The sequence below is a fragment of the Mytilus trossulus genome, chromosome 4 (assembly GCF_036588685.1).
Source record: "Mytilus trossulus isolate FHL-02 chromosome 4, PNRI_Mtr1.1.1.hap1, whole genome shotgun sequence".
Lineage (NCBI taxonomy): Eukaryota > Metazoa > Mollusca > Bivalvia > Mytilida > Mytilidae > Mytilus > Mytilus trossulus.
In genome coordinates, this window is record NC_086376.1 from 55,747,633 (window position 1) to 55,775,166 (window position 27,534).

At 31.0% G+C, this 27,534-nt stretch overlaps 2 protein-coding genes across 25 annotated transcripts in view; both read left to right on the top strand.

Moving 5' to 3' along the window:
• Window positions 1-27,534, top strand: part of LOC134715564 (leucine zipper putative tumor suppressor 2 homolog) — a 456,927-nt gene that overhangs the window by 167,144 nt on the left and 262,249 nt on the right. The gene's annotated exons all lie outside the window — the stretch shown is intronic.
• LOC134715563 (gamma-adducin-like) overlaps window positions 1-27,534 on the top strand; it is a 50,601-nt gene that overhangs the window by 5,624 nt on the left and 17,443 nt on the right. For 20 of the 21 annotated variants that reach the window (XM_063577816.1, XM_063577809.1, XM_063577814.1 and 17 more), the window contains exons 2-10: window positions 3,739-3,834; window positions 14,328-14,417; window positions 18,959-19,216; window positions 20,543-20,691; window positions 21,947-22,177; window positions 22,880-23,023; window positions 24,420-24,518; window positions 25,248-25,418; window positions 26,070-26,215. In XM_063577816.1, coding sequence (XP_063433886.1) covers window positions 14,357-14,417; window positions 18,959-19,216; window positions 20,543-20,691; window positions 21,947-22,177; window positions 22,880-23,023; window positions 24,420-24,518; window positions 25,248-25,418; window positions 26,070-26,215 — 1,259 coding nt within the window. In that variant the 5' untranslated portion in view covers window positions 3,739-3,834; window positions 14,328-14,356. Of the gene's footprint in view, window positions 1-3,738; window positions 3,835-9,308; window positions 9,333-14,327; window positions 14,418-18,958; window positions 19,217-20,542; window positions 20,692-21,946; window positions 22,178-22,879; window positions 23,024-24,419; window positions 24,519-25,247; window positions 25,419-26,069; window positions 26,216-27,534 lie in introns of those variants that run through there. The other variant, XM_063577808.1, reaches the window with a different exon arrangement.

The window sequence follows — 27,534 nt, forward strand, 5'->3', positions numbered from 1 at the left end:
AAAACAAAAAAAAACAAAAAAAAACCCACACAACTTGACACAACTAACAATAGCTAGAGGTTCCTGATTTTTTGGCATGTGACAACATTTTTTGTGATATTTCAACCCTCCCCTATACATTGTACAAGTACTATTAGCTGATGTGGAAAAAACAAACACACAGCAATATGCACAGTCAAATTCAGTTTACCTTTTTTTGCAATTTGTCCTTGAAACTGAAGTGTCATTATCAGTTTAGACACACATTTCAGTTTGAAGGTGAAAGAAATGCAAATGTATATTTATTGCCGTAAATGAAATAATATCCCCTTTTCAAAGTCATTATAAAATGTAAAAGCATCATACTACATGTATAACCAATGTATGTAAAAGTTTAATCTATAAGAAAAGAATTCACATTACATACAGAGAACGAACAATGGAAAAAGATGATTCATAAGTTCCATGTGACAGATAAGAGTTATCTGAGTCAGTATACATGATGCCTTGGTTACTTTACACTTTACAAGTTTTCTGTTTTTTATAAAGGAAACATTGTCTCTTTGATATAAACATAAGGACGTTAACGGAAGTTCCAACTATGTATAGTCACATCACTATTATAAAGATGCCACCATGTACTACTACATTTGTCATATACCACTGAATCATTGTTACCTTTATCCCATTTACACATTAATGAACTCCCACTCTTGTTAACATGGCATGTTCCAATATTATTTTATCAGACAGTGGGTATTGATTTGTCCCCCATTGTCTGTTTAATTGGTTGATAAGGTTTATTTTAATGGGTCAGCGTAATAGGCTTTAATTAGATCCTCTAAAAATCAATAGAATGAATCAGCGGAGGATTAAAAACTTGGTAGGAATCATTGATAATGACAAGCTCTATTTGTCACTCGATTCTGTTACATCATCATGACAACCAAGAAAGAAGACATTGGCATTGATTATAGACACAAAGCGTATATACTACCATAATTAAAAGCCATATATGCGTTTTTTGTTGACTTTAAAGATATTCTTAGAATTTTAATTGTACTTGATGCAAATATTGATTAATTGCTACATTGTACATTGAGATTCAGATAAAGGGTCTGCTTGATTTGGTCAGTGCAAAGTAAAATACATGGCAATTGAAAATTCACTTATTCATTTCAGTTGTGTTGACTAATTCAATATCTGAATAAATTACTTTCAGACTGCATAATTTATTTGTATGTACATGCACTGTCTTTTGTTAAACTAAAAGGCTGTATTTTGCCCTCTGGTTGTGGACTGGTGTTTTCTGTCTTGAGTTCATAGAGTGCCTGTATTCTATATGTTAACCATACAACTCTTTTCATTCATACATATATATATATACAAATGTATATATACAAATGTATATATGCATGCAAGTATACTGAATGCATCTACACCGTGCAAGGCTGCATTTAGAAAGTGTCATCTGCATTAGTCAGCCGTCATAATTTCCCTTGTATTACTTAATCGACATGTAGCAGCAGGGCTTTTCATGGGCAGTTAGCTGGCTTTTTTTGTACTGTCAAAAAGTATCAAAATACAATGTATGTAACCTAAAAATGAGCTTAGAAAGCCAAGATTTAAGCCCTTAATTGTTGGTAGTGTGGGACGTCTCTCCATTAAAATAGCACTTCACAGATGACACACAGCTTGATCAAATAATTAAAGTAGGCAACTTAATACTTCAGTGGAACACACCTGAATATTTAACCCAATTATTGTAGGAAAAATGTACTCCTGTTTGATAAAATACAGCCATGTGTTATCATTTTATAGGTTTGACCTTTAAAGAGATAGGGGGTTCTACCATACTGAATGATAGTCAAATTATTGACTAATTGTATGCATGTTCCCAAGCAATAAAAGTGTTAATCACAAACTCATTACCTCAGAATACATGTATTTTTGCAACAACGTACATGTATATAAAAATGTTACATAATGAAGATACAGACATATTGTATCTGACAAAGAGTGTAGTTCATGTTTATGCATATGGTTATGTTTGAGTGTATGTATGCATCTATGATGATGGTCTAAAGTAAAAATTCAAGGTGCATGTTTGTAACATTGAACACGTATATGAAAACACAAACACATACAGAGGTAGTGGTACAGATATTATTTAAGCAGATACAAGTTTGTTTTCAAATTATATGATGTTTAAATCCAAAATCATACATGTCTCTATTATAGATTTAAATAAGACTACAATTATGTAAATTTTTAAAGCCACTTTATTACATGTACATGTAAATTGTTAGATACATTTATAAACCATAAGCATAAATTAAAAGCAATTTCTTCTGAAAGAGAGGTGAAAAATACCTAATGGATATATTCAATCTCAACCTCATAAGTCGGAAAAAAAACCCTGACAACTCCATTGCAGAAAAAGCGTAAACTGTCTCAATGACTAACAACTGTACAGTCTGTGCCAACCTGTTTTAGGGTTTCAATGTCTGACTAAAAAAAGAAATTTGAACTTTTTATTTTTCAACGTATTAACTACATTTTCAACTAAAAAATCTTACAAACACTGTCTGACAGAACAATTTTTTGTCTGAAATTTTGTTGATCGGACAGAGTTTTAGAAACACTGACTGTATATACATGTACATGGTATACACATGGAAAACACTACATAGAAATCTAAAGCCTGATTTGAGCAACACAAACCCAACCTAAAAAGGGTGTACATGATTAGTACTAGTATTCAGAAATTTGTATCTACTAAAATAAAGAGTCCATGCTTCTGACTGTTTTGTTAACTTTTGATATTCGGTAAAAGTTGTACTTGTACAAGTTCTTTTGGTGATTTCAGCAGATACACAAAATATACTCATGTATACATGTACTGAAAATGTGTGTCCATTTTTCTTTTTGCAAAATGAAGCATGTCAGCTTTGTAGTGCTGGGTCCGTTTGAAAAACAGGGTAAATCATTTTCTTTTTCTGTTGAACTGTGTGATTTTTCTATAGCTATAGATCAGTATTTAAAATCCAGAAATTCTATCTAGTCAAAAGAAATTATTTATAGAAATGTGAGTCTGGATTATATAATGTTGTACTGTTCCCCCCCTACACTCAAACTCATTACATGCATAGCAGTGGGTGATATTCTTATAAAAGCAATGGGCTACATGTACATTGTATGTCTACATACGCTATATTTTTCAAAAATATGAATGCCTGATAAATCATTCAAAATTTACCGATTCTTTGAGAAGTTTTTATTATCAAATGTGCAGGTCCTGTTTGTCAAAATGTCATTTTCAAGCCTATGGCCAGACTTTGATTTTTTATCACTGCAAAAATAAGGGTAAACATGTACACAAGTTTTGATTTTCTTCTTTATAGTATAAGTGCACAGTTTATTACAGCCATAATATGATAAATTCTACAAGGTTGGATTCCTCATTGGATATTTACATACATGTATTTTCAATATAACTCTCTACAAGGTCGGATTCCTCATTGAATATTTACATACATATTTCAATTTTGTACAGGTATGATTTACTTGATGTATATTTTACCATTTTAACTGTACCGTGGGTGTAAAGAAAAACATTTGAATCTCACACTTGACTAAAAATCTCTTTCTGACAGCTTTTACGTAATAAATAGAGTGTAAAATGTTTTTACAAGCTAACAAGGGACTGATTTTATTATACATACAAGCAGTATGATGTATTTTATTTTCAATTTACAGGTCATGTGCATCCAAGTGTAGCTAAATATAAAAAAATAGTAAAGGATATATAAACAAACAGCTTTATTGAGGGTCAGAAGAAGCTATAATATCTTGGTAAGTACCAGCAAAGATTCTTTGACTTGATTCTTATTAATTCATTTGTCAAAAGAACATTTGTATAGGTTGCATATCCCTAAGATAATCAGAGTTACATGTACAAATCTGCTAGTCTGAGAACATTCTTTTCATGGCATGCATGCTAATTTATTTGCTATCTGGCTGCAGAGAATTGATCAGATTGAGAACACAAACATTCAAAACCAACATCCTATTATATAAAATTGAGAATGGAAATGGGGAATGTGTCAAAGAGACAACAACCCGACCAAATAAAAAAACAACAGCAGAAGGTCACCAACAGGTCTTCAATGAAGCGAGAAATTCCCGCACCTGGAGGCGTCCTTCAGTTGTATATATGGTTTATAATCTCCCTATATAGATAAATATAGTTCCTTATGGAATTGCATTAAAAGCTTGTTTTTCAAAATACACATCAAACTGATCCCAAAAAAGGACCCTTTATATCTTTTCATATAAAAAATGCTTACTGAAATATGCAGATTACAAAGATCTGTTCTCTGGGCCCTCTTAACATGAGAATTTTCATACACTGTCTATTAGAATGTTTATTCAAATCTTCAAATGCAGGACATTGATCAAGGGACAGTACCTGGTACATTTACACTCCTATATATTCTACTGAATATATACATGTGGTACCACTAGAAATAAGGAATATTTATACATGTATATACAAGGTTTTCATTGACTATACTGAAAAGTACCTCCTACAAATAGGAAATCAAAAGCACAATGCCACTAGTCATTGACAAGAAAGATAATGAAACCCCTACAGATGTAAAATTTATTTATCTATACAAATTGAAATTCAAGTTTTAGTCTACTGAAGCTAATCCATTCTTATTAGAAAGTTCTACATGTACATGTAGAACAATGCCCCCTGCTGTCATCGTATACATGTACATAATGATGTGTTTTATTCTGGTTTGATAGATTAATCATCTATATATTGGCTTAACTATTTACACTTGAAATCACTGCAGTTGTGTAGTTTCCTTTTGCTTTTCTTCAAACAATTCAAGCTGGGCTATTATCTTGTGTTTACATTTACATAAGGTGTCAGTAAAAGTGTAATTAATTATCTGCACATCTGTCAAATACCTTTTTGGAACTCCATTGAATACCAAGGTAATCTTGCAAGAATATATGGTAATGTGTATTGCGTGGGTACAAACCAAAATGTTTTATATGTACAAAATGTATATCTATGTATTTTGTGAATAGACCTTGGTGTCTAAATGAATTGTCAAGTACTGAATTGCCATTATAAACAAAGTTAAAATTGAAGAACTTGCATTTGACCTCGGAGTTTTTTTTTGTGAATGTGAAAAGGCCAAAAGGGACAGCATGTTTCTCTATGATAATTAAAACATAAATTCTATACGACATGCATCATGTCTATTTTAAGTTCTGATCTTTGTAAGTTGTCCCATTCAAATTTTATAAGACATGCATGTCTATTTGAAGTTCTGATCTTTATATATAATGTATCTTTATTGCAAAAAACATGAAACCCTGACGGGTTAAAATGCAAACATAGTACAATGTATACACAAGTGACAAGAAATATAACTATACATGATAAATGTTTATATAAATATAGATGTCCATCATGTTGTATTCAAACATGATGCTCAATAAAGGTGTTTAGATTTGATGAATTTAGATACATGTATAATATAATGTCATGCATGTGATTATATGTGAATTGCGACCTGTATGTCTCAGGTACATGTGCACATGTTTTAAATTGTATGTAATAAATGCACACTCAGCAATTCGCATAAAAGAAATTGCAGATGAATGGAGAAAAGATATTATTCAATAGTTATATTTTGGTAGCAATATTTGCATATTATTGGAATAAGACTGGATCATTTCATACTATGTTGTAAATATTTTATTGCCAAGAATTACAGAAGTGATATTTATGGATTATTGATCCCTGATGTTGTAATAATTCTCAGTTTTAACATTTCTCCTGGTTACTGAATTGTGTTTGAACCAAAAATGGATTCAGTTAAGCTTTATATGTTTCGACCCATAGTCTTGACCCATAGTCTTTTCGTTTACAGGAAGTAAGTTGCACATATTTGTCAAGATCAAAATCAGGATTGGTGATTTAGTCCCTTTATGACAAGATTCATTGCCTTTCAATTGCAAGGAATAGATATTGTTAATGTTATTGGGAAGTACAGACATATCTAAATGGACTTGATCCACGGTTAAAGTTTTTGAGGGTGTGGAGTGAAATTAGTCTGGTTTATTAACTTGTTGACCTATCTTTTTATTTTTTAAAGTATTGTAGCTTACAAAAAAGCTTAAAAGAACTTGTAGAGGTACCACGTCCAAAACCACCTGGTAAAGGGTAAATATAGTTGGTTGTTGACTGGACACAAGTAACACATCCCTCTGTCTGACATGATGACAGCCAGTTACTACAGATTTAAATAAAGAATTAATTTATTTCTATAAACTGTAGAACCTAAAGAAAAAAACAGTAACATTATGATTTATTGGACAATCTGTTTTAATGAAAATGGACGAAATATAAACCACCCATAAAAAGTAGAATGTAGGTATAGTAATACCCTGTACCAGGGAGATTTAATTGAAAGTTCAACTAACAATATCGTGTAGATTATCTGGTAGTAAATGGTTGTAAAATAATCCACTTTTTATTTTGATACAAATTTCCATTCAGGTCAGAAAGTGAATGAATTGTTTGGAGTAGACACAGGTAAATGTTTACATGCAATAAGTATATTTTAAAAAGGTTTTAGCAAGATTATATGATGTTGACAGTGTTATGGCTTTGACTGAATAGTTTTAAAGAGGTTTGAAAAGGTGAATTATATAACTTTTGAGGTTTCTTTTGCATTTTTGCGAGGCACAATGCAGTATAGAAATATCTGGGATATAGGAGTCTGTTTAAGCACCATAGTCTAATCTTTTAGAATATGGCAATGAAAAAAGAGCAAACATTTTAAATCAAGTGAAAAATATAAGTAGAAAAAATCTGACATCGCTCAAAATGTGGCCTATACTTTTTGTCCAGACATAGATTGCTTTGATATTGTACAACAAATTGCTGTGATCGATCAATCAGTGGTTCAGCTAGACTCATCAGCTTTAAAACAATATCATGATTTGAAGTAATTTACTTAAAATTTCAAATTCCTTCAGGACATTTAGATATTTATAAAGGTGTACTGTGACTTGTGCCTCTAACTAAACAAGGTCAACTTAAACAGTTTACATTATTATAAGGTCAGTGGTCTGAATATCATGCCCATCAGTAGGAAGTAATGTATTCAGGTTATTGAACTGTATATTATAATAATTGATGACTTTATTTCTGGACTGTAATGACTATAACAGAAGTAACACGATTGTTGTTGTAAGCTTCTTTGCCATTAGTTCAAAGTTGATTATCAAAGATTGCTGATACATTGTATAAGCAACGTAATCTAGAAATTTTTTCTTTGGGAAAAGTGAAGAAAAGTTTTCCGGAGTATATAAGAGCTCATGTTTGTCAATTTTAAATATTTGATCAGCAACATCTTGTTCTTGATGGAAAATGCGTCAAAGAAAAGATTTTAACTAAAAATTGTAAAATTCTTTTTCATATGGATTGAGTAGATTAGGCAAATTATTATATTTAGAATATACACATGTCATATTGCTTTGACGTCGGTTGTTGGAAACTATGCATTTCAGTTGATATTTTTATATCTCTGCAAAATTCTTGTTTTGTATAATGCTATATGATGTCATTGTTATCATCCTACCACATATTTTGTTTCCTGACAATAACTTTGGTTTAGGTAAATGGATCTCTATAAAATTTACAAGAAGGGCTCAACCTCTGCAGTCATGGCAGGTTGTGCTCAGCGAAGCATTTTATTGTCATTAGGTTGCTTTTTCATAATCATACCCCACATCTTCTTTTGTTTAAAATAAGTTAAGACAGTATCAATTCTGATAGCCCTTTAAAAAAGTTTGAGAGTTTGGAGACTGACTGATTGGATAACAAAAAAAAGTGGCAGTTGTCTGAGGTAATAGGGGTAGGCTACTGTATTCAATCCCCAGTAGATGAGAGATTTTTTGTTGTGGCTGATGTTTACATCCAATTTGAAGATTCACAGATACATGTAGCAGTGATAATATCAGATGCAATTTTATAAAATTATATGTAAATTAATGCATGTAAAATGGTAATTTATGTCATTTTAGAAGCTAGCTATGCAGCAAACAAGAGAAAAATGACATAAAGTGCAAATTGAAGACCTTTTCACATTCATAGGTCATCGTAATTTTAGATGAAAAGCATCAATTTGTGAAGATTACATCATAATTCCTTTATGGATGCATTAATGCAAGTTTCGTTGTCCTGTATACGTACCTTATCTTTACTTCATAATTGTATTTTTTCTTTTGTTCATACTCTTTCTTGATCAGTAGGCTTTTATTGTGCTCAGACTTCACACCAAAATAAAACAGAAAATGAATATAATACAAATATAAGCAGAACAGTATACCTAACTTTTGGCTTTGGACCTTGGTTTTAGTGTGAGCCACATAAATTTAAACTGAACACACAAGCAAATGATTGAATATAAGCAGACTTATACCTCTTGTCTTGGACATTTTGCTTTAGTTTTGAGGTGAGCTACACAATTTACTTAAAGCTGTTTTTGTTGAATTTTATTTTTAACTTTGCTATTTTGCAATAGAGGACTTAATAAACAACTTGAAATCTTAATGTACAGGTACAGTAAATGCACATGGAGATTTTTCTATTGGTGATACATGTAGTCAATAACCTTCCACTTTTGTACATTTTCTTTTTTTCAATTTTCAAGGAATCCACAAAATCCTCTATCAATAAAAGAACTTATGGCCTTTATAATCTGTGTGAAAAACAATCCTTTATGATATACATGTATTATATACATTATTAAAGGAAAAAAAGCTTACATTTTTATACAAACAATTGTTTGTTAGTACATGTATTACACTTTTTATTTGGGGATTTTAACAACCATGTTTTCCATTTGCATGTAGTAATGGACTTTATCCCAAGTTATCTCCCTTTTAATCATTGAATTCTAATTATAGGCTTTAAAAACAATAAATCGGATGTTCAGCGGTCAATTGCATTTTAAAAGCAGTCAGATAGCTAATTTGCTACACTTGTAAGTAAATTCCATAGATGTATTGATGGGGAAATATTTTCTGTAACAGCTGGACTGTTTACAAGTCAATAGAAAAATATGTATACAGAATGAAAGTATATTTCATTGATTTATCAATCAAGGGTTGTCAGTTGCATTGGATAAATATAGGGAATTTGTAGACTTAAAGTATATAATGGAATGTATATACATGTATGTCCAAAATTGTTTGCATTTTAGGACATAAAGGTTTACACATCAAAGTTGCTTGTAGAGAGGGTGCTGTCCAAGTAGGTGAGTTGTCTATGCATCAGATTGAATATTTATGCTCATATTACTCAAGCTCAACCTGAGCAGAGCTTACTCATTCACAACAAATTTACAGATGGAATATTGTCCATATTAATTCTCATAGAAGCACCAAAGAGCTCCAGTTTGATCAAACTTTTCTATTGCTTCAAGCAGATTTTTTTTTTTTTTTTTTAAAGATTCAAGGTCACTTGTAAAAGCCAGATTAAGGTCACCTTGATAGCATTATGAAGAAAATCTATAACTAAGAAAATGTTGGGTTTGGTTTTATTTAAAGGGATGCTGTACATGTAATGTTGGAGCAGCAGTCAGTGCATCAGTTTTCTCCTTAAACAAATAGACTTTCTGGAATTTTATTGGTATGCCACTCCATGTACATGGCAAATCAGCTTTTCATATCTTTAAATAATATGTTCATCTTAGAATGCCATAATTCAAAAATTGTTCCCTTGTCTTGAAAAAAATAATGACTTGGTAATTATAAGGTGAAGTAAATTTCAATGTTTGAATTATTGGTAAAGAAGGAAACAGCATTTTGAGTTTTTCTTACAATTGTTTCCTTCCACAAAAATGAATCATGCAGCAGAACCCGGCATTTAAGTTTTGTGGATATGAACAATGTATTAAAAAGATAAATTTAGTAAGCTACAAAATGCTGCAGTAGTACTAAGTTATTTATATAGAAATAATCTTTGAGCAAATAGTAAACAAGGATAGTATGTTAGTTTTGGAAAATTGCCGACTTCAAAAAACATTCTTGTTGCTATGTTGAGAAAACAAAAAGTTGTCATGGTATAGAATGCTAATGCATATCAGTGGTATATTCTTTGTATGTGATAATCAGACCTGTCTACAGGAATTACAACACACAGCATACATACAAATCAAACTTTTTTAACTGCTGTGTTTCTTGACAGTTTCATGTTAGGTTGAAGTTTGGTATATAAAAAGGGCTCTGACATGCTTGAGCTTGCAGCTTTCAATTTAGATTTGAACCAATTTTTGCTCTATTCGTGAGGTAAGGTATTATGAACTATTAGCTGGGAAAAGCCACAACCTAATTGTTTATGATAACTAATCTTGAATGTCGTTTGTTTTGGATCCAGCTGCTTATGCCTATGTAGGAGGTTGTCAGCATGTGGTGAAAATGTTTTGCTTTTTTCAAGTTTCAGTTGTAAACCAGTTACAGGACAGATATGTTGGAGAATCTAGATACATTTGTACAACTGTGTCAGATATATAATACATTTAATAGAATAATACACATTTCAAAATTATAACTTTTAGATATGATTTATGGACACCCGATGTCTGTAAAAACACTGCACTGTAAACTCTCATGTAAACTGTATATATTAATTTGATTAGCTTTTACCAGTATACTCTTCACAAATCTCTGTTTTAAATTGTATAAGCTTATGGGAGATAGCAGTTAGTCTTAAAACGTCTATTTCATCTTCCTTAACTCTTGGGTTTAGTTGAAATTTCCAGCAAGGTAAACTGTTTCTGGATCTACATGTATGTTCCAGTTGTCCCTGCAGAATATGGTATTTGGATCAACACTGAAATATGCACCTGGTGCCCTGTTAAACTTGCATGTGTGATAAATTAATCCTGGCCAAGTTTTAACACTATTTCTGGATTATAGCATAACAATGTTAGGTAACTATTTGCACTTCAGGATAAGTTTTGTGACAGAATACCTCATATTCTTTTTGTCTCAAAGTAACATGTATTGATTATACATGGTACACCATGCCATCAACACAAGTTTACAATTATGCAAAAAATGTATCATCCTACAATCTATCAGTCTAAATATCTGGCCTCACACAGATGGGTTACTGTTTATAACTGATTCCCAAATATTGTTTGTATGTTTGTAGATGATATTAATTATGATGGCAGATGTGATAATTCTTACAACACCCTGCTCTAATGTTGCAGTTGATCAAAATAAAGGTTAAGATCAGTCAAATGCATTTTAACTGTCAAATTCATTTCAAACATGTGCTTTGTCACAGGTAAATTTCATTGCATTGAAATCATGTTAATTTCCTGATGAATAATACTTTTCCACATTGAATGGATGACTCAGTTTGAATTCCCTTGTAAACAGAAAACTGATAAAAGAATGGGCTGATAAAAAAAAATGTTGGCTGGTTTGTTTTCTTTGGTATCTGGATTATAGATTGAGTATTGATATGGGACAAAATTAGTCAGATAAAGGTGATAACTTTAGGGTTTTAAAAAAGCAATATATTATTTTGTGCTATGTTTATTTTTACAAGTGGTATTTACCTGCTTGGCAAGGTCAAGTTTTAGACTGGCATGATGTCATTTGTTTACTGAAAGATTATAGGGTATATTTTCTTTGAAGATGAAATTGATGTCTTGTATTTAATACTGTTGATTAGGCCAGTCATTATAATCATTAAATTGTGGGAAATAGCAATATGTTAATCTTGTATAAAGCTTTGTATAAACTAAAACTATTTCTTAGCATATCAATTCATTCATGTACAACTCATAAAGATAGTAATTTGGAGGTTAAAAGCATTGAATTCACAAATTAAATGTATAAAAAGTGAACCTTTTAAGCTTTAAGAAATCAATATTTTGCAAATTGGCCCAATAATGTTTTAAAAGGTCTTGCAGGTCTGTAAATGACCTAACTTAAAATAGAATATGGAAGAGTTTACATGTAAAAAATTGAAGGTCTTTGGATCTGTGGTTTATAGTAATCTATTTAACAAGTCAAAACTTCAAGCTTTTTTCAGCATCAGACCAATGTGCATCATACAAAGACTTATACTGTACCAAAAAAAAAATTGTTTTTTTAGCTGCTTGCTATCTTATTAAATTGCTACTAATGTACAGTTACAATACATGAAAACAAAGAACAGATTCTATATACAAATACAAACAGAGCCCAAAACAAAATATGATACTTATTTCTGAAAATTAAACACAATGTTGTTTCATGTTAGATATCAACAAAGCCTTCAAAGAAACACTAATGCAAAAGTAAAATTCTACAGAAGTTGGTTTTGTTGTAGAGCTAATCAGCATTACTTTAGCTAGATATCATGGGAATTCATATGAATAATAATGCTGCTATAATCTGCTCCAAATCACATGGTTTACATCAGTGAAAAATACACAAGATGATATTGATTCACAACATAATTATATGTTACATTGTAATCACAAATGTTACAATGCTTCACTGTTTGGTAGCAATATTATTTATCAATAAAGAGGACTTTGAACTTTGGTCTGCTAAAAAAACCTGGAGGAATGTGAAGGTTTCACTTGAAAAGTTTCAGAAGAAGTTACTTTAAAATAAATCTTGGCGTCTCACAATGTGCTCACCATCTTAATATATGTACAAGGACCAAGGGTATGCCAAGTCTAAAATATAAAGATAAATTGGTAATAACTGAAATAGGGGCATAATCCAATGTATGTCAAATAGTACACAGTGGCGTATCCAGAACTTTTCCTAAAAAGGGGGGGGAGGGGTGTTGCTGACTGACCTAAGGGGGGGACCCGCTCCAGTCGTGCTTCAATGATTCCCTATATAATTAACCAATTTTTTCCCACGAAAGGGGGCAAGACCCCGGTACAAGTTTAACCTGCCAAAGAATTATATGTCAAGCACCAAGTGTAAATTGCCAGCCATTGCTTCTGATTGAGAGTACACTTAAATGATAAGTGCATGCATTAAATATCATTTCTATGTGTGAAATCAGACTCCCCCCATGCATGGGTCTAATGGTTACATGTATATGAATCCACTAAAATCAAATCAAAAGTTATTGGACTAAATCCAAACAGTTAAACAGATAACTAATTGAATGAAGCTTGCAGATTTCAAACTTTATCTGTAATACTCTTTTTATTGATTAAAATATGTTTGATAGAATTTATGAATGGGTTTGTAGCTTTAAAATAAAAGAATATATCTCAAAGACTTTAAAGCAAAGCCTCTTTGATCAAGATGTTGCAATTGAGTTTTTACTTCTCATATGTATACCAAATTTAATTTGTTTTAAAGAGACTTATTTCTGTGTTTTAAATGCACAGGTAAAAAGTTAGAACAAATAAGTTGAATGATTATAAAATAATGTTTAAAGTGAAGGGTGGATAATTCTGTTGTTAGAAAGGATTACCCGGTAGACAGTCTCAAATGTTATAAAATACAATACAATTATTGGTCATATTTTATAACTGTTTAAATATCTTTTTGCCAGAGAGCAGAAAGGTGAAATGTCTACTGTCTAGTACAAATCTTTGACAGCAGGTTTTTTGTTTTTAAAGACACATGGTTGTACATTGAACTGATTTACTCAAGACCAGCCTATTACTTTTTGTCAAATATTTTCTTAGGCAAAACACTAGATCTGACATAAGAACTTTATGGATGACTTTAAATGGTGATATATTTCTGGTATCGTGTCCGAATTTCAAAATTTTTTACTCTGTCTTTTAACTTTTCACAAATAATCAAGAAATAAAATATAAAAAAACGTATATTTGTAATAGGCACTTTTTTAGTAGCCAAGTTGTGTTTCATATCTGGAGCAGTTATACATGTATCTTATATATGTAGTACCAAATACTTTCTCAAAGATATAATTGCCAAATGCAATGATATTTTTTTATGAGTCATCTCTCTATAAAATTGCTAAAACCAAAGCATTTACTTAATATAAGTACTGTAACCATTTAATATTTTAAAGCTTTTGAACAATATTATGTAACCTATCATTAAAGTTGGCAAAAGTGTTTTTTTCATGAGGAATGATACAGGCCTAAAGATTTTAAGATGTCAATAGTTGTAAAGATTTCACCTAATGTGTTATGTTTTCTTTCAGTTGAGAGTTATGTAGCAGTCTTAGCCTACGGTTATATATTCATTGATACAAATTGATGTATTATTTCATACTAATTAAAAAATGTATTTTCTATTTTCAGGGCCCCAGTAGGTGATCTGTGAAGCAACAATGTCTGCCCCTCAGGTCAATGGGCCATCCAGCCCCTCTGGGAAGTATATAGACAATATAGGTAAATCAATAAACTTTATCTTAAGTGTATATTGTATAAATATTTTACATCTACATAAATATATTACATCAGAAATTTTCGATTGTAATAAAAAACCACTTCAACCAGTTAATTGTTACTCACACAAGGTTAACATTGTTTGTTTAATAAAATCTTAAGATTCATGCGATTTGCAAGTAGAAGTTCATTGGTTAGACATCTTTCATACACATATGTACAAAAGTTTAAAAAAAAAACTAACTTCAAAAAATGTAGGAAGGGGTTTGTGTTGTACTTACAAAAGCAATTTATTAAATAGTTAGTACAACAAAGTATTACATACAGGTGGGCCTACACACTAAAAAAGATATTATGTTGATTAAAAAGATATCATGACATAAAAATAAATTGAAATTTACAAGTGTTAGATCTTGTCTACAAGTTACATCAGAGTTAACAGATAATTTATCAGTTAGTTATAACTACAAGGAAAAAACTTTAATATTCTGTCATAATTCTTATTGATTGAGGTTAAGGTTGTACCTTCTAAAGTTGAAAGTCGGTTAACTTATGTCTTCCTTCTAAAAATATAAGTGGGGTATGAAATAACAATACGCATGTAATACTTGAGACTGACAGTCAATTGAAATAAAGGATGGGTCATATTCTTATGCTTGCATCATTGCATACACATATAAAAATCAAATACAGACTCAGGAACACTTCAATTGAATGACTTCTACTATTGCTGCATCATTGAATATATGTTGTACAAAAAAAATCTACAGACAGACTTAGGAACACTTGAATGACTTTTTCTATAGATGATTCTGTAGGAGAAGGGGCGTCGCCTTATAACACTTTATAATGATAATGCCAAAGTTCTTATATTTACCTAACACTTGATGCTATTATGCAGGTAGGCATGAAAGATAAAATTTATCATCTTTTATCTGTTGTGGTTGTCCATTAAAAGTCGATTAGGGCACTGATCAAATGTTTGACCTCGGGTTTCTGTCAGTTATAAGGTCAGGTCTGCTAAACCTATCACAGTCAGTTGTAATAAGGTGGAATGTATATCTGATAGCATTGTAGAGAGGGCTTGAAAGTACACACTGGAAAGCCATTTTATAATATTTGGTATCTCTATTTATGTTAAGTCAGATGATAAGCTGTCAAAAAGCTGATAGTTTTCTTGTGTAGGGGAGTTAATGTATTGATCTGTTTGAACTAGGTAATGTTTCCTCGTGTCTTATGGGATTTCTGCACAACATGCATTTTTCAAATGCTGCAATAAAATAGTTGCTGATAAATACCAACTTTCAATCATTATGATTTAAAAGATATATATGTACTTTTGTACAAATTTAAGGATGTAATGCAAATATGTTTTTAAAACTTAGGGGTTGACTTGTATTCTTTAAAAGATTTAAAGAAGTGTAAATCACTTTTAGACAATGCTATTAAGAGTAGGAATATTTTGGTATGCACATTAGAGATACATGTATTGCAAAAGTATAAATGTGAATAGGAAAGCTGTTTAATTCAAAAGGCTGGATAAGTACTTCATGGATACACCATGAAATTGTAATAAAGATTTTATATCAATACATATTTCTACCGTTTCCATATATTATTGTTGTTGATTTAATTAAGGTGGATGAAAAAACCTTGTACATTATAATTAAAAATCCTTCAACATATAATAGTTATGTTACAACAGCAGTTTTACACAAATGTAAGCCAACAAGAATGTTAAGCATTTCTCTTTGCCAGATCTATAAATAGAACATGCAGATCAAAGATGATACTTAAGATCCATAATGACTTTAATCAGATATATAATATAAGATAATCAGGTCATGCTAGTAAAATGTGTACCCTAATTATCTGATTTGAAAACAGAATTAGGCCAAACAAAATTAAAAACAAACCGGTTTGTGCTTAGTGCATATAGAAAAAGAATGTGAGAACATTGGGGTACAGATAGGGAATACGTTACAATGTATTTCAATATATGTATATATATAAACATATCGATACTAGAAAAGATCATAATGGGCATAATCAAGTTTATTGTACAAAAAAAGACAATACCAGGATGGCTAAAAAAAAAAAATGAGAACGGAAACAAATCACATTTTACCACTACTCAGAAAACCAAAGATTAGGGCAACAGAAACCCCATCAAAAACTGACAGCAAACACTGGTACTTTAGAAGGATCTTGCTCAAATAATGGACCATTTGTTACTTCTGTAAAATTATCCAATGATAAGACATCATGCAATTAACATGGACATTGAGTGTCTGTCTGTCTGTTGGTTCGTCAGTCCCAAATTTGGTTTCTGTTCTCTTAACTTTAGTTTGCCTGAAACGAATGTTATGAAACTTATAATTAAACACAATAAAATTCAAAATGGAAATAGGGAATGAGTCAAAGAGACAACAACCGGACCATAGAGCAGACAGCAGCCTATTACTGCCTAACCCAGATCAAAATCAAATTAAGGTGAAGTCACTTACACTTTTCTCAAGCTGTCTCCTTTGATAAATTGGGAAAAAATTCTGAATGTGCTGCATATTTACAAGTGAGGGCATCTTTGTCCAGGATACATTGATTCTTATCTTATTTCTTTGTGATCATATATGATGGATACTAGGAGTCAATGTCAGCCCTTGTTTCCTTTAATCACTGATGAGAAATAAAATAAAAACTTGCCTGTTCTCTTTGAAAATGAAATACTAAAGATGAAAACGTCAGTAACAAAACTTAATATATTGTGGGGGTGTTTGATGTTAGTTTATTAAACTTGTCACCTTTGAAATGCAAGCCTTCTAAGTGGCTATGTCCTGCATCTCCAATTATTTAATTTCATTAATACAGTAGAGTGAAAAATAATTGTCCCTTTTTCTAAAGGATTAAGAGAATTTTTCATAAAATAGCTTTGTGAATGCTTAAATATGAAACAGAAGAATGAAAAGATTGGAATAATTGAAGAAGTTCCAGAAGGTAAATAAATATGTATATATTCAGTTGGTGGGACTTGTTTCTTGAATGTTAACCTTCTGGTATATATATATATTTTTTGATGGTATACACACTGTGTCTCACCAATTGTTTTAGAAGCCAGAATGCATTTAACCAGTGTGAGCATAATGTATAATTAGTCTTCCTCAACATAATTGAGGGGTATTTTTGGACTTGAGTATCTTAATATTTGGGTCTTTCATATTGTTACCTACATGAATAAAATTTGGTGTTAAAATGCAGGACATGGCTACTTAGATATCTTACATTTTATAGTGACAAGTTCAGTAAGCATATTAAAAAGGGGTATTGCAGCATTACATACACAAGTCAACAAGACTCTTTCATCACATACCGGTACTAGACTTTGGTCCTACTACTTTAAGGTGCTCCTTAATTAGAAAAGCAACAAATCAGTGGCAAATTATTTGATTTAAAACAACAAGGGCTTAAGTCTACAACCTGTCACACTTTCTGTGCACAAGACTAGTGACAAAAGTTACATACTACATAAAGTTATGGAGGTAATTAAAACTTTAATAGTAAATTCCATAATTGTTTACCCTACAAGTCCTTTAAATACTGTACATAAGAAACAATTTGTGAATGACTTATTATATCTGTGAACAATCTATGTATAGCCGTTGATTGTTGAAATGTTCCATCTTGATTAGGGTTTGACATGCTCCTATACAATTGTTTTAGTGTCAAAGTTCTACTCAGATTTGTCAAGCTCATGTTGCAATGACATATTTTGGTGTAGGGGTTTTAAACCACCAACATTTATAAATAGTGTGAAATAAAATGCACATTTTACATAGTCAACACATACTTAATGGATCGTAAAGGGTGTTGGCTTATTCAAGTACATCCTTATCAAGACAATATAATTTTTTTATGTCTTAAAATTGAATGCTCAACATGAACTATAAAATTTGTCAGTTAATAGTTGATATATTTTAAGCCAAATAGATTTTTCAAGGTTAATAAACATAATTGCCCTTTTTTGCCTTCGGAAATTTTTAATGCAGTTCAATATCCACAACTGTTTATTAATGAATCCACACTTAGAATTTTTGCATGGTTTCCTTGTACTTAAAAAATGACACAGTGGAAAATGACTAGGCATTAACTAGAAAATCAATAACAGCAGCTAACATAGATATGTTTTTTACCAAAGCAAATTTGCCTATTGACTCAGAAATCAGTTTCAAAATTTAATTTAAAAAAAAGTTGGGTCTAGGTTAATGGGAAAACAATTAAACCACCCAAGCAACTAATATGATAACTTTGTTGCATGAGAAAGTGATGTTTTCTAGTCAATAGTAAGGACAGGATGCCTTTTAATCCCTAAGTATGTTTCTGAAAGACATTATTTCAGATGTTGACTTGAGTTTCATTTGTATAATTAGAATGACAATACTGTTTCTAACTACTGGAACTGCAGAATGTAAATACATGTACAACATTTTGATAATACAGACAAAGATATTAAAACATTTATAAATGTATTACTTTTTCTGTATTTCCAGATCCTGATGACCCAGAATACCAGCGTCAGATGAGGAGACCAGCGGATGTCAAGGAGGATGTCAAACAAATGCAGGATAGGTCCAGAGTGTCGCTAGTCCTCAACAGCGAGGCTTTTCGTAAAGAGTTAGAGGAGATTATAAATGAACAGATTTCTGAAGGAAATGACCCCACCAACTTAATAGCACTACAGCAAATTACAGATCTACTCAACCAAAACAACAAATCAAGCCAGCAAAGTGGTGGTTTTGGAAGAGGACGTGAGTTGAGCTGTTATGAGTTTAGAGCTTGATTTTGTTGGAGGGATTTATTTGCCATAAAGCATGTATTCTGATATTAAATGGCCATTTCATTGAAAAATCAATATAATATTATGATGCAGACAAATTACGAAACTAAAAGAAAAGTAATCCATAGTCAGTTTTTCTACAGCAAAACTGCAGTAGCTTGTAGGATGCAGAAAATTATATGTTCAAGTACCTCTTTTGATATGAAGTGCTATTACATCAAGTAAATGTTATGTGATTCCACAAGTTGAATAAGGGCTCCCGTTAGAATTGATATGATGTCTTCCATCATAATAATAATATGTGTGAAAAACAGTACTATTTTTTGTGATCTTCTATAATTTCTTTCTCTCTCTTTCATTGATAAATAAAGACAAGGGACATAAACCAGAGTTTTATCCTGATCTGGTATCACCAGTTATGGCCTTGTTTCAAAATGAATCATTTAACCACCAACAAATCATTTTTAACTGAACCACATTACTATGTATTGCCATGTGTTGCACACTTCTATTGTGTAGTATTATGTCAACATGTTTTCATTTGGTTGCTCTTATTTTATTAAGCAAGTCAATTTTTACATTAAGGTAGTAAAAAAATGTGTTTGGTCAACAAACTTTGTTATAATTTGTTGTTTCAAGATTGTCTTATTTGCTAAACAATAGCATAAACCCTGAATCTTAAAAGATCAAATTTAAGTTTTTTACCTTAAAGACTTGTTTAATGATACATATGTGAGAAAAATAGATCAAAAGTTCAAGATTAAATGGCCAATTGACAGCTGTTTACTCAAATTTGAATGGGTAAAGATTTTTTAAATTGAAAATGCTCCCAAGCTTGCACACATTTTCTTGCAACTGTATTTTAAGATTAGCAAAAAATTTAAAAGAACTGATATCTGTTGAAATCTTAATCTGCAACTGGTGTAGATTAACCCATTAGCTCGTTGTAGACTTGCCTGTAAAATCATAACATGAAATTGATGTAGAGTTACCTCTCAGCTTGCCTGAGATTCAGTTTTGTATAGCATTGCACAATAGTCCAACAGCTATCAGTTTTGACTATCATTGAAGTTAAAATAAGATCTGACCTGTTGCATGCAAATATCTATGAAATTGAAAATATCTGTTTCCAATTGTGCAGTAAATGAAGTTATTGATTGTGCATAATGATGCAGAAAAGTTATTCAAAACATTTCAATTACTGCAAAATCTGAAATTAAAAGGCATTGATACAGTTTTATGCATACTTTTCACATGTATACTATAACTATAATGAGATTCTCATTTCTTCTTTCAGTTACTTCTGTCATTCCAATCGCAGATATAAAGGGCATGGAAACAACAAAATATACAAAACAGGAAAAACAATTACGGTGTAAAGTAGCTTCCTTGTACAGAGTTGTAGATCTGAATGGGTGGAGTTATGGAATTTATAATCACATAAGTGTACGTATTTCATTAAGTAGCAGTTATTTAAGAGCATGATAAAGTGTTGAATATTATACCATAATTATAACACTTGTGCTGTACTAAACTAGGAAAATCCACCTGTTATCAATAATGTATAGAAAACAAATCCTCTCTAGACCCTTACCAAAAAAACACATCCTGGAATTCTTGCATTGGATTATAAGGACATTTGCGGGAAGGAATGTTACAGTCTATTTTCTATGAAATATTTATGTTGGTATTATGCATTTCTAAAAGAAAAAACTGTTTTTGTACTTTTCATGTTTTTTGTCAAAAAGAATTATTTTTAAAGAATTTATGTGTAAGTTGTGTATAAAAACCACATGGTAGGAAAAGTATGTTAGAAATATACAATGGGACACATTTTGTGTCCAGGAAATGTTTGTTTTACACCTCAGGTTTGACAAAGGATACAGACATTGTAGGAAACAGGATGCTGTATAGATTTATAGTAGTTGCATTACTAGAGAAACAATAAGTGTACTGTAGAAGATCGTACCTTGACCTATAATGGTTTATTTTTATAAATTGTGACTTGGATGGAGAGTTGTCTCATTGGCACTCATACCCGTCTTCCTATAGCTATATAGATTTCAAACATTTGGACTAATTGGATGGGCTTGTAGTTGTAATAGATTGTCATTTCCCCAAGTTGGAAAAAAACTGTGGACACACAAAAAAACAAAAAAACAACAACAAAGACACATATTAAACAACAAAAATATTGCATTGAAAACTATCAAGAGCTACTGGAATACACCAAACAAATTTATTTTTTTTGTGCTCCAGAAGTGTCTTATGTTTACTGCTCCTCTAGTGACTCTTGTAAAACTCGTTTATGGTACATCATATCATCATAAGATATTGTGCAATAGGAGATTGGTAATGTCTCTTGTCTAAACATTAAACATTATCAAATTGATGAATGCATGTAGTACTTAGCAAATAAATCCTCTAGCCTTTGTACATGGCCTAGTGTGAAAGTTTAGGCATGTTCAATCTGTTTATATTTAATATGAAGTAATATATGTCTCTGGTCTAAACCTAAGACCTCACCATATTAAATAAATAGTAGCATTTAAATTCTCTAACCGTTGTAAAGGCCTTGTGTGAAAGTTTATGTATGTGCCATCAGTTAATATATCAATTTATAAAGTAATATGTATTGTACACAAATTGTATAAAAATAGCTAGTGTGTTGTGTTTATAATTTACTTAATTGATATTTCAGGCAAGAATTAACCAAGAACATGAACACTTTTTAATTAATCCATTTGGAGTGTTGTATTCAGAAGTGACGGCATCATCATTAGTTAAAGTGGACATGCAGGGAGAAACAATAGATCCTGGATCAACAACATTAGGAATTAACAAAGCTGGTTTTACATTACACTCAGCCATTCATCAGGCTAGGCCGGACATTAAGTGCATTATTCATCTACATACACCTGAAGTTGTTGCAGTAAGTTTCTTTATTAAAGATAAATCTTGAGATGACAACATAAGATGGGAAAAAAAACTAGCAACAAATATTTTGAAAAAAAACAAAAGTCTGCAAAACTAGTCACTACAAAACCATACACTGAAATCTAAATGAGCAGCCTTTCAGTAACTTGACCAAAAACCAGACTTTTGAATGTATGTGCTTAATGGCTTACAGAATCTTGGAATAGTTGTGGTATTTTATAAAGATAAAAAAGGTCACATTATTCAGATTAATACACATCTATGTTAAATCAAAGCACATTAAAAAAGCCTCTACAAAGCCTCTGTTAGACATTTGCAATGCAGTAATATCTTCACCTTATTTACTTGTGGTCAGTGCTCAAAAGTATTACTTTTAGCAGTTTGAGAATATTTGAAATAACAACTTGAGGTCTTTTACCTTGTAGAAAGAGTAAACAGTCCCATCTTTCACTTACGTAATTCATTGATAACTGCTTCTAAGGGACAGTACATGCTGGGGTAATCACTAATCATTCTCAAATTTTTTAATTCATTGACTATGAAATGAAAAAAACAAAAAACAAATGCAAACAAGCAGAAAAAAACCACCAGGAATATTCAAAACCTTTGTACTTTCAATACATGATACCATGTGAGCTCAGTAAAAACATATGCTTTGAATGGATGTACATAGAAAAATATGCTTTTATTTTTACAGGTCTCCACAATGAAATGTGGTTTTCTTCCCTTGTCACAAGAATCCCTCATAGTAGGAGATGTTAGTTTTCATGATTATAATGGAATTCTAGTAGATCAAGAAGAACGGGATGCATTACAACGCAGTCTAGGACCAACTAATAAGGTACGAATCACAATCATATTTTATTATGTTATTTAAATAAGGCAGTCATATTTATACAACATATTTCAGTTATAATTATACATTTGTGATTTAGATGTCAAATAAAATATTTTATACTGCAACTACCTGTGTTTAGTTCCTAAATATAGTAACATAGCTATATTTGTATAAAGTCAATTTCATCAATGAACACTTTCTCCACAATCAGGGGTCCTATAAGGGATGCAAACAAGTTTGATATTTGTGTATTGATTTAAAAAGCTATCAATGTATTTAAGTAAGTTGCAGTATAAAAACAATATTAGGTCAATGTCATAAAAATAAAACTTTTTTGTACTCGGCACAAAACTAGGGAAGGGCTTGGAAGAACCTCACTCTTCCCCAGTTTCTCAATCTTATACAAAAAAGTTATATTTTCCAGACATTGACCTAATATTGTATATATATATATACCATAACATCACTGTAGTGTGATGATAGAAATAGGTACTTTCTCATAGCAAAAGAAAGGTGCCTTACATTTGAGACATGATGCTGTAATATTCAGGACCAGGTTTATAAATATACAGCTGCAAGGGTAGTTTCAATTAGTTGATATATTATTCAAGTCTGAAATGAAATACGTGAATGGGGAGACATATTGGACTATCATTTCATCATACCAACATGAAAAATGAAAAACAGCACAAATATTTAAAAAAAATTATATAAACAGTTTAAATGTTTACATACAAAAATTTCACCTGAATTGTTTCTGTTACATTTTCCTTGTCAATCAGATGCTCAAGAATTTAAAGTTTGAATTAGAATGTAAGAGTTAGTATGAAATAAAAGTTTAATCAGATTTGAAACAACTCGTCGGAAGAGAATATACTAATTGTGCATATTAAAGGGTTATATAACTTAGTATTGCTACTGGTCTATCATAGTTTTAACAACAACAACAACAAAAAACCAGACATTACAAGTGTTTTCTATTGATATAAATTTCATTTGATAACAGTTGGCTAGTAGATTTAAATTTTCCTTTAAACAAAAGTTTTGATTTCTGTATAGCTCTTTCTATGAAATTGCTCCACATCTGTTTATGCTTCTTAGGATTTCTGAAATGAGCTATCATAGTGAAGGTTAATTCAGAAGTTATTGACTTCTAAAATAGAATTCAAGAGAGACCTATAAAGGCAAACATGTTTAATATTTTTTGTGCTTCAATTTGAAGTATATTCAATTATGAAAAAAAGAAGCAAGCACTAAACATGAACATGAATTCAACTGAACAGCACATAGTTACCAAACTTTATCAAGGTTATCATGCAACCTGATGAGTATATAACTCTAAAGTAAAAAATTTACTTCAATTTATGTTTCATTGGTTACTATATATTTTGTGTTGCAGGTTATGTTTTTAAGAAATCATGGTGTAGTAACGTGTGGTTCTACAGTAGAGGAAGCCTACCATTATGCAGTTAATGTCATGTCTGCTTGTCTGACACAGGTACAATAATATTACTAAGACTTTAGATAAAAATGCCTTGTTCACATGGACATTTAATTTAATTGAAAAAGAATACCAATTGAATTCATGAATCATGTTCATAGGAAAAAACATAATGACAGTAATGTGGTTATATATCTCATATAATTCGTTTAGCAAAGGTCTGTTCAAAATAACAGGAAAACCCTAGCCCTGTTCTTCCGATAAATGCCATATTTAGATCAAGAAAGCAAGTTTGGAGATGTTATTAATACTGAAATGATTGTTTTATTTTTATATATTAAATAAGTTGTGATAATAGTATTGTATATTCATCACCATTGTCCACTACAAATTATGAATCTTGACAAAAGGGAGAACAGAATGGTGCTGGATTTTCACGAGTGAGGTCTGGACACAATCTGTATTCCAATCAGATTTGAAATACTTAACTTAAGACAAATGTGGAATTGTAAATTGATTATTAACTGCAATTGCAAGCTATAGCATGTGCAAAAGACAAAATCTGATTCGCTTGCATTTTTGTGTATATTGGTACTTGAATTCATATTAGTGAAATGTATATAGATAGCAGAGTAAAGTGAAATATATTAAGTGTAGGATTGTTACCGAATGTTTCATTTAGATTAAATAACATGTAGCTTACCTTTTTTTACAAGTAAAGAAAACAAAAAAAGATGATACTCTTTTTAGTGTAATAATTTTGTTAACTTTTGTAATTTTTATTAGACAAAGGCAGTCCCAGCTGGAGTGGATAACCTCATTTTAGTTAGTGAAGAAATAAAAAAGAGAACGTTCCAGGTTGGAAGCCAAGGTGGTGGTGGTGTAGACACAGGAGGCAGGAAATGGAAGACAGGAGAACTAGAGTTTGAAGCTGTTATGAGACAATTAGATAATGTTGTAAGTTGTATAGATATGATTGAATTTGGATGGAAAGTTATATCTAAAAAAAAAGTCGTAAATGGGTTATATACTACATGTATAATGATGTAATGGAAAGCTGTAATTAACTAGTAAGATATTCATCTATTTAAATGGACTGCCAAAAACATTTGAGGGTAAAAGGGAAATAACCCCTTCTTAAATAATTTCCTTGTATTTATTTGAAATACTTTGGATTCATTTATTTTTGGTGAGTACCAATTTTCTGGGAATGAGGAAAGCTTGTATTTTCATTGATATTTGATTTAGTGGTTTTTTCAAAGTCTGCATACAACCTGTTCAAAATTTGCAAATAGTTGGAACATTTAATTCACATGTTCCCACAAAATCCATGAAAATTAGTATCCAGCGAATATCAATGAATTCACAGTACTTGATTGTTCTATTTAGATTTTTTTCTAGATTACAGATTTCACCCATTTATCTTTTCTAGTAGACTTAACAAACTTCAGTGGCAATAATGGTAGCTCTACAATGTTTCAACAATAAGAAAAAATGAAATTATCTTCTGACACATGTTCATGAATCAATAGTTACAGTATAAGTGTTCTCATGTTCTTTTAAATTGCCTTATTCCTGGACTGTAAACTGACTAATTTCTCATTACAGGGCTATAGAACTGGCTATTTATACAGATTACCACAGTTTAAACAAGAAGTTAGGAAGGAGAAGAATAACAGTGATGTAGAAATACCCCCAACATGTAGCTCATTTACATACATCATTGATGGTGACATAGAACACTCAAAATATGTGTAAGGTTTAGCAGATATAGGTTTTTGAAATTAGTCTAATTTTACTAAATACTGTTTCAACTTATGGTATGTCAAATCAAAATTCCATCCAACCAGATTGTGAATTTAAGGTCTTATATTTGTACAGTTGATACTAAAAAGAAAATATGCAGTTCGATCAGATAGATCGTGGAACAATTTCACCAACTGACCATATTGTCATAATAGTGGAGCCAGAAATCAATTAAACAAAAAAAGGATAAATATTTTATTTAAATTTATACAGAGGGTATTACATATTGTCTTTTTGATCTCTTTTGATCTTTAGTTTTAATAGAAAATGAGATTTAGATTTTAGCATTGTGCATTTTTGCTGTGTATCTTTGTATAAAGATTTTACCATTTTGGGAATAGATTACTGATTATTTGCTTAAGTAATTAAAAAGTTGCCCTTAACATAATGGAGTGAGCTTTCTGTTCAGTATTATATGCACACATATCTGTATAGAATGGTTTAAATAAATTTCTAATGGACAAAAAAACTGTGTCCAAAATTGTAAAATTGGCAATGAGACTTTTCTAAGTACCAAATATATGTACAATAGATAGTTAAATAGATGTAAATATGCACATATATAATCTGCAATTTGAATAGTTACAAAATGGTAACATTGGATAGAAAGTCAGAAAAATGGTTAAATTCTCAGCAGAGTTTTGTATTTTATTAAACAACATAGCTTCTCCTTAGGCCAGACTTTTTTTATTATCTGTTTAACGAGAAAATTTGTAAAAAAATAGGGTCGAGGGGACGAAATAAAAAAAAAAAAAAAAGTGCAAAATTGGTCCAGTCGACACTAAAAATAAAAATAAAACTAATCTTAAGTGACCTTTTTTTTTTTTTTTTTTTTTAAGAATTTATCAAAATACAAGAACAATGGAAGAAAACAGACCTCTAGATTGTGAGCTGGGCTACTAAAATTTTGATAAAATTTAGTTCAAAATACGAACATCATTTAGGAATAATTTGGTCTGGGCTACCAGCTTGAGTTTCCTAAGTTTTATTCCGGTGTAGGGTGCAAATGTGTACTGTAGGGTGCGAAAGTGAAAGGGGGTGAACGTGATAAAAAAAGTGGTTTTTCAAATGATTTGGTCCCATCCATACACAAAATTCAAAAAGCATTATTGATTTTAATTGATATCTTTGATACTATTTTAATATGCATACTACGATACTACCTCAAAGGAAAAATATAAACCCAAACTCTTCCAAAACGTTGACCGGCATGTCAGGTTCAACATCTGCCTCGTTGGTTATAATACGGCTGATGCCAACATCTTCC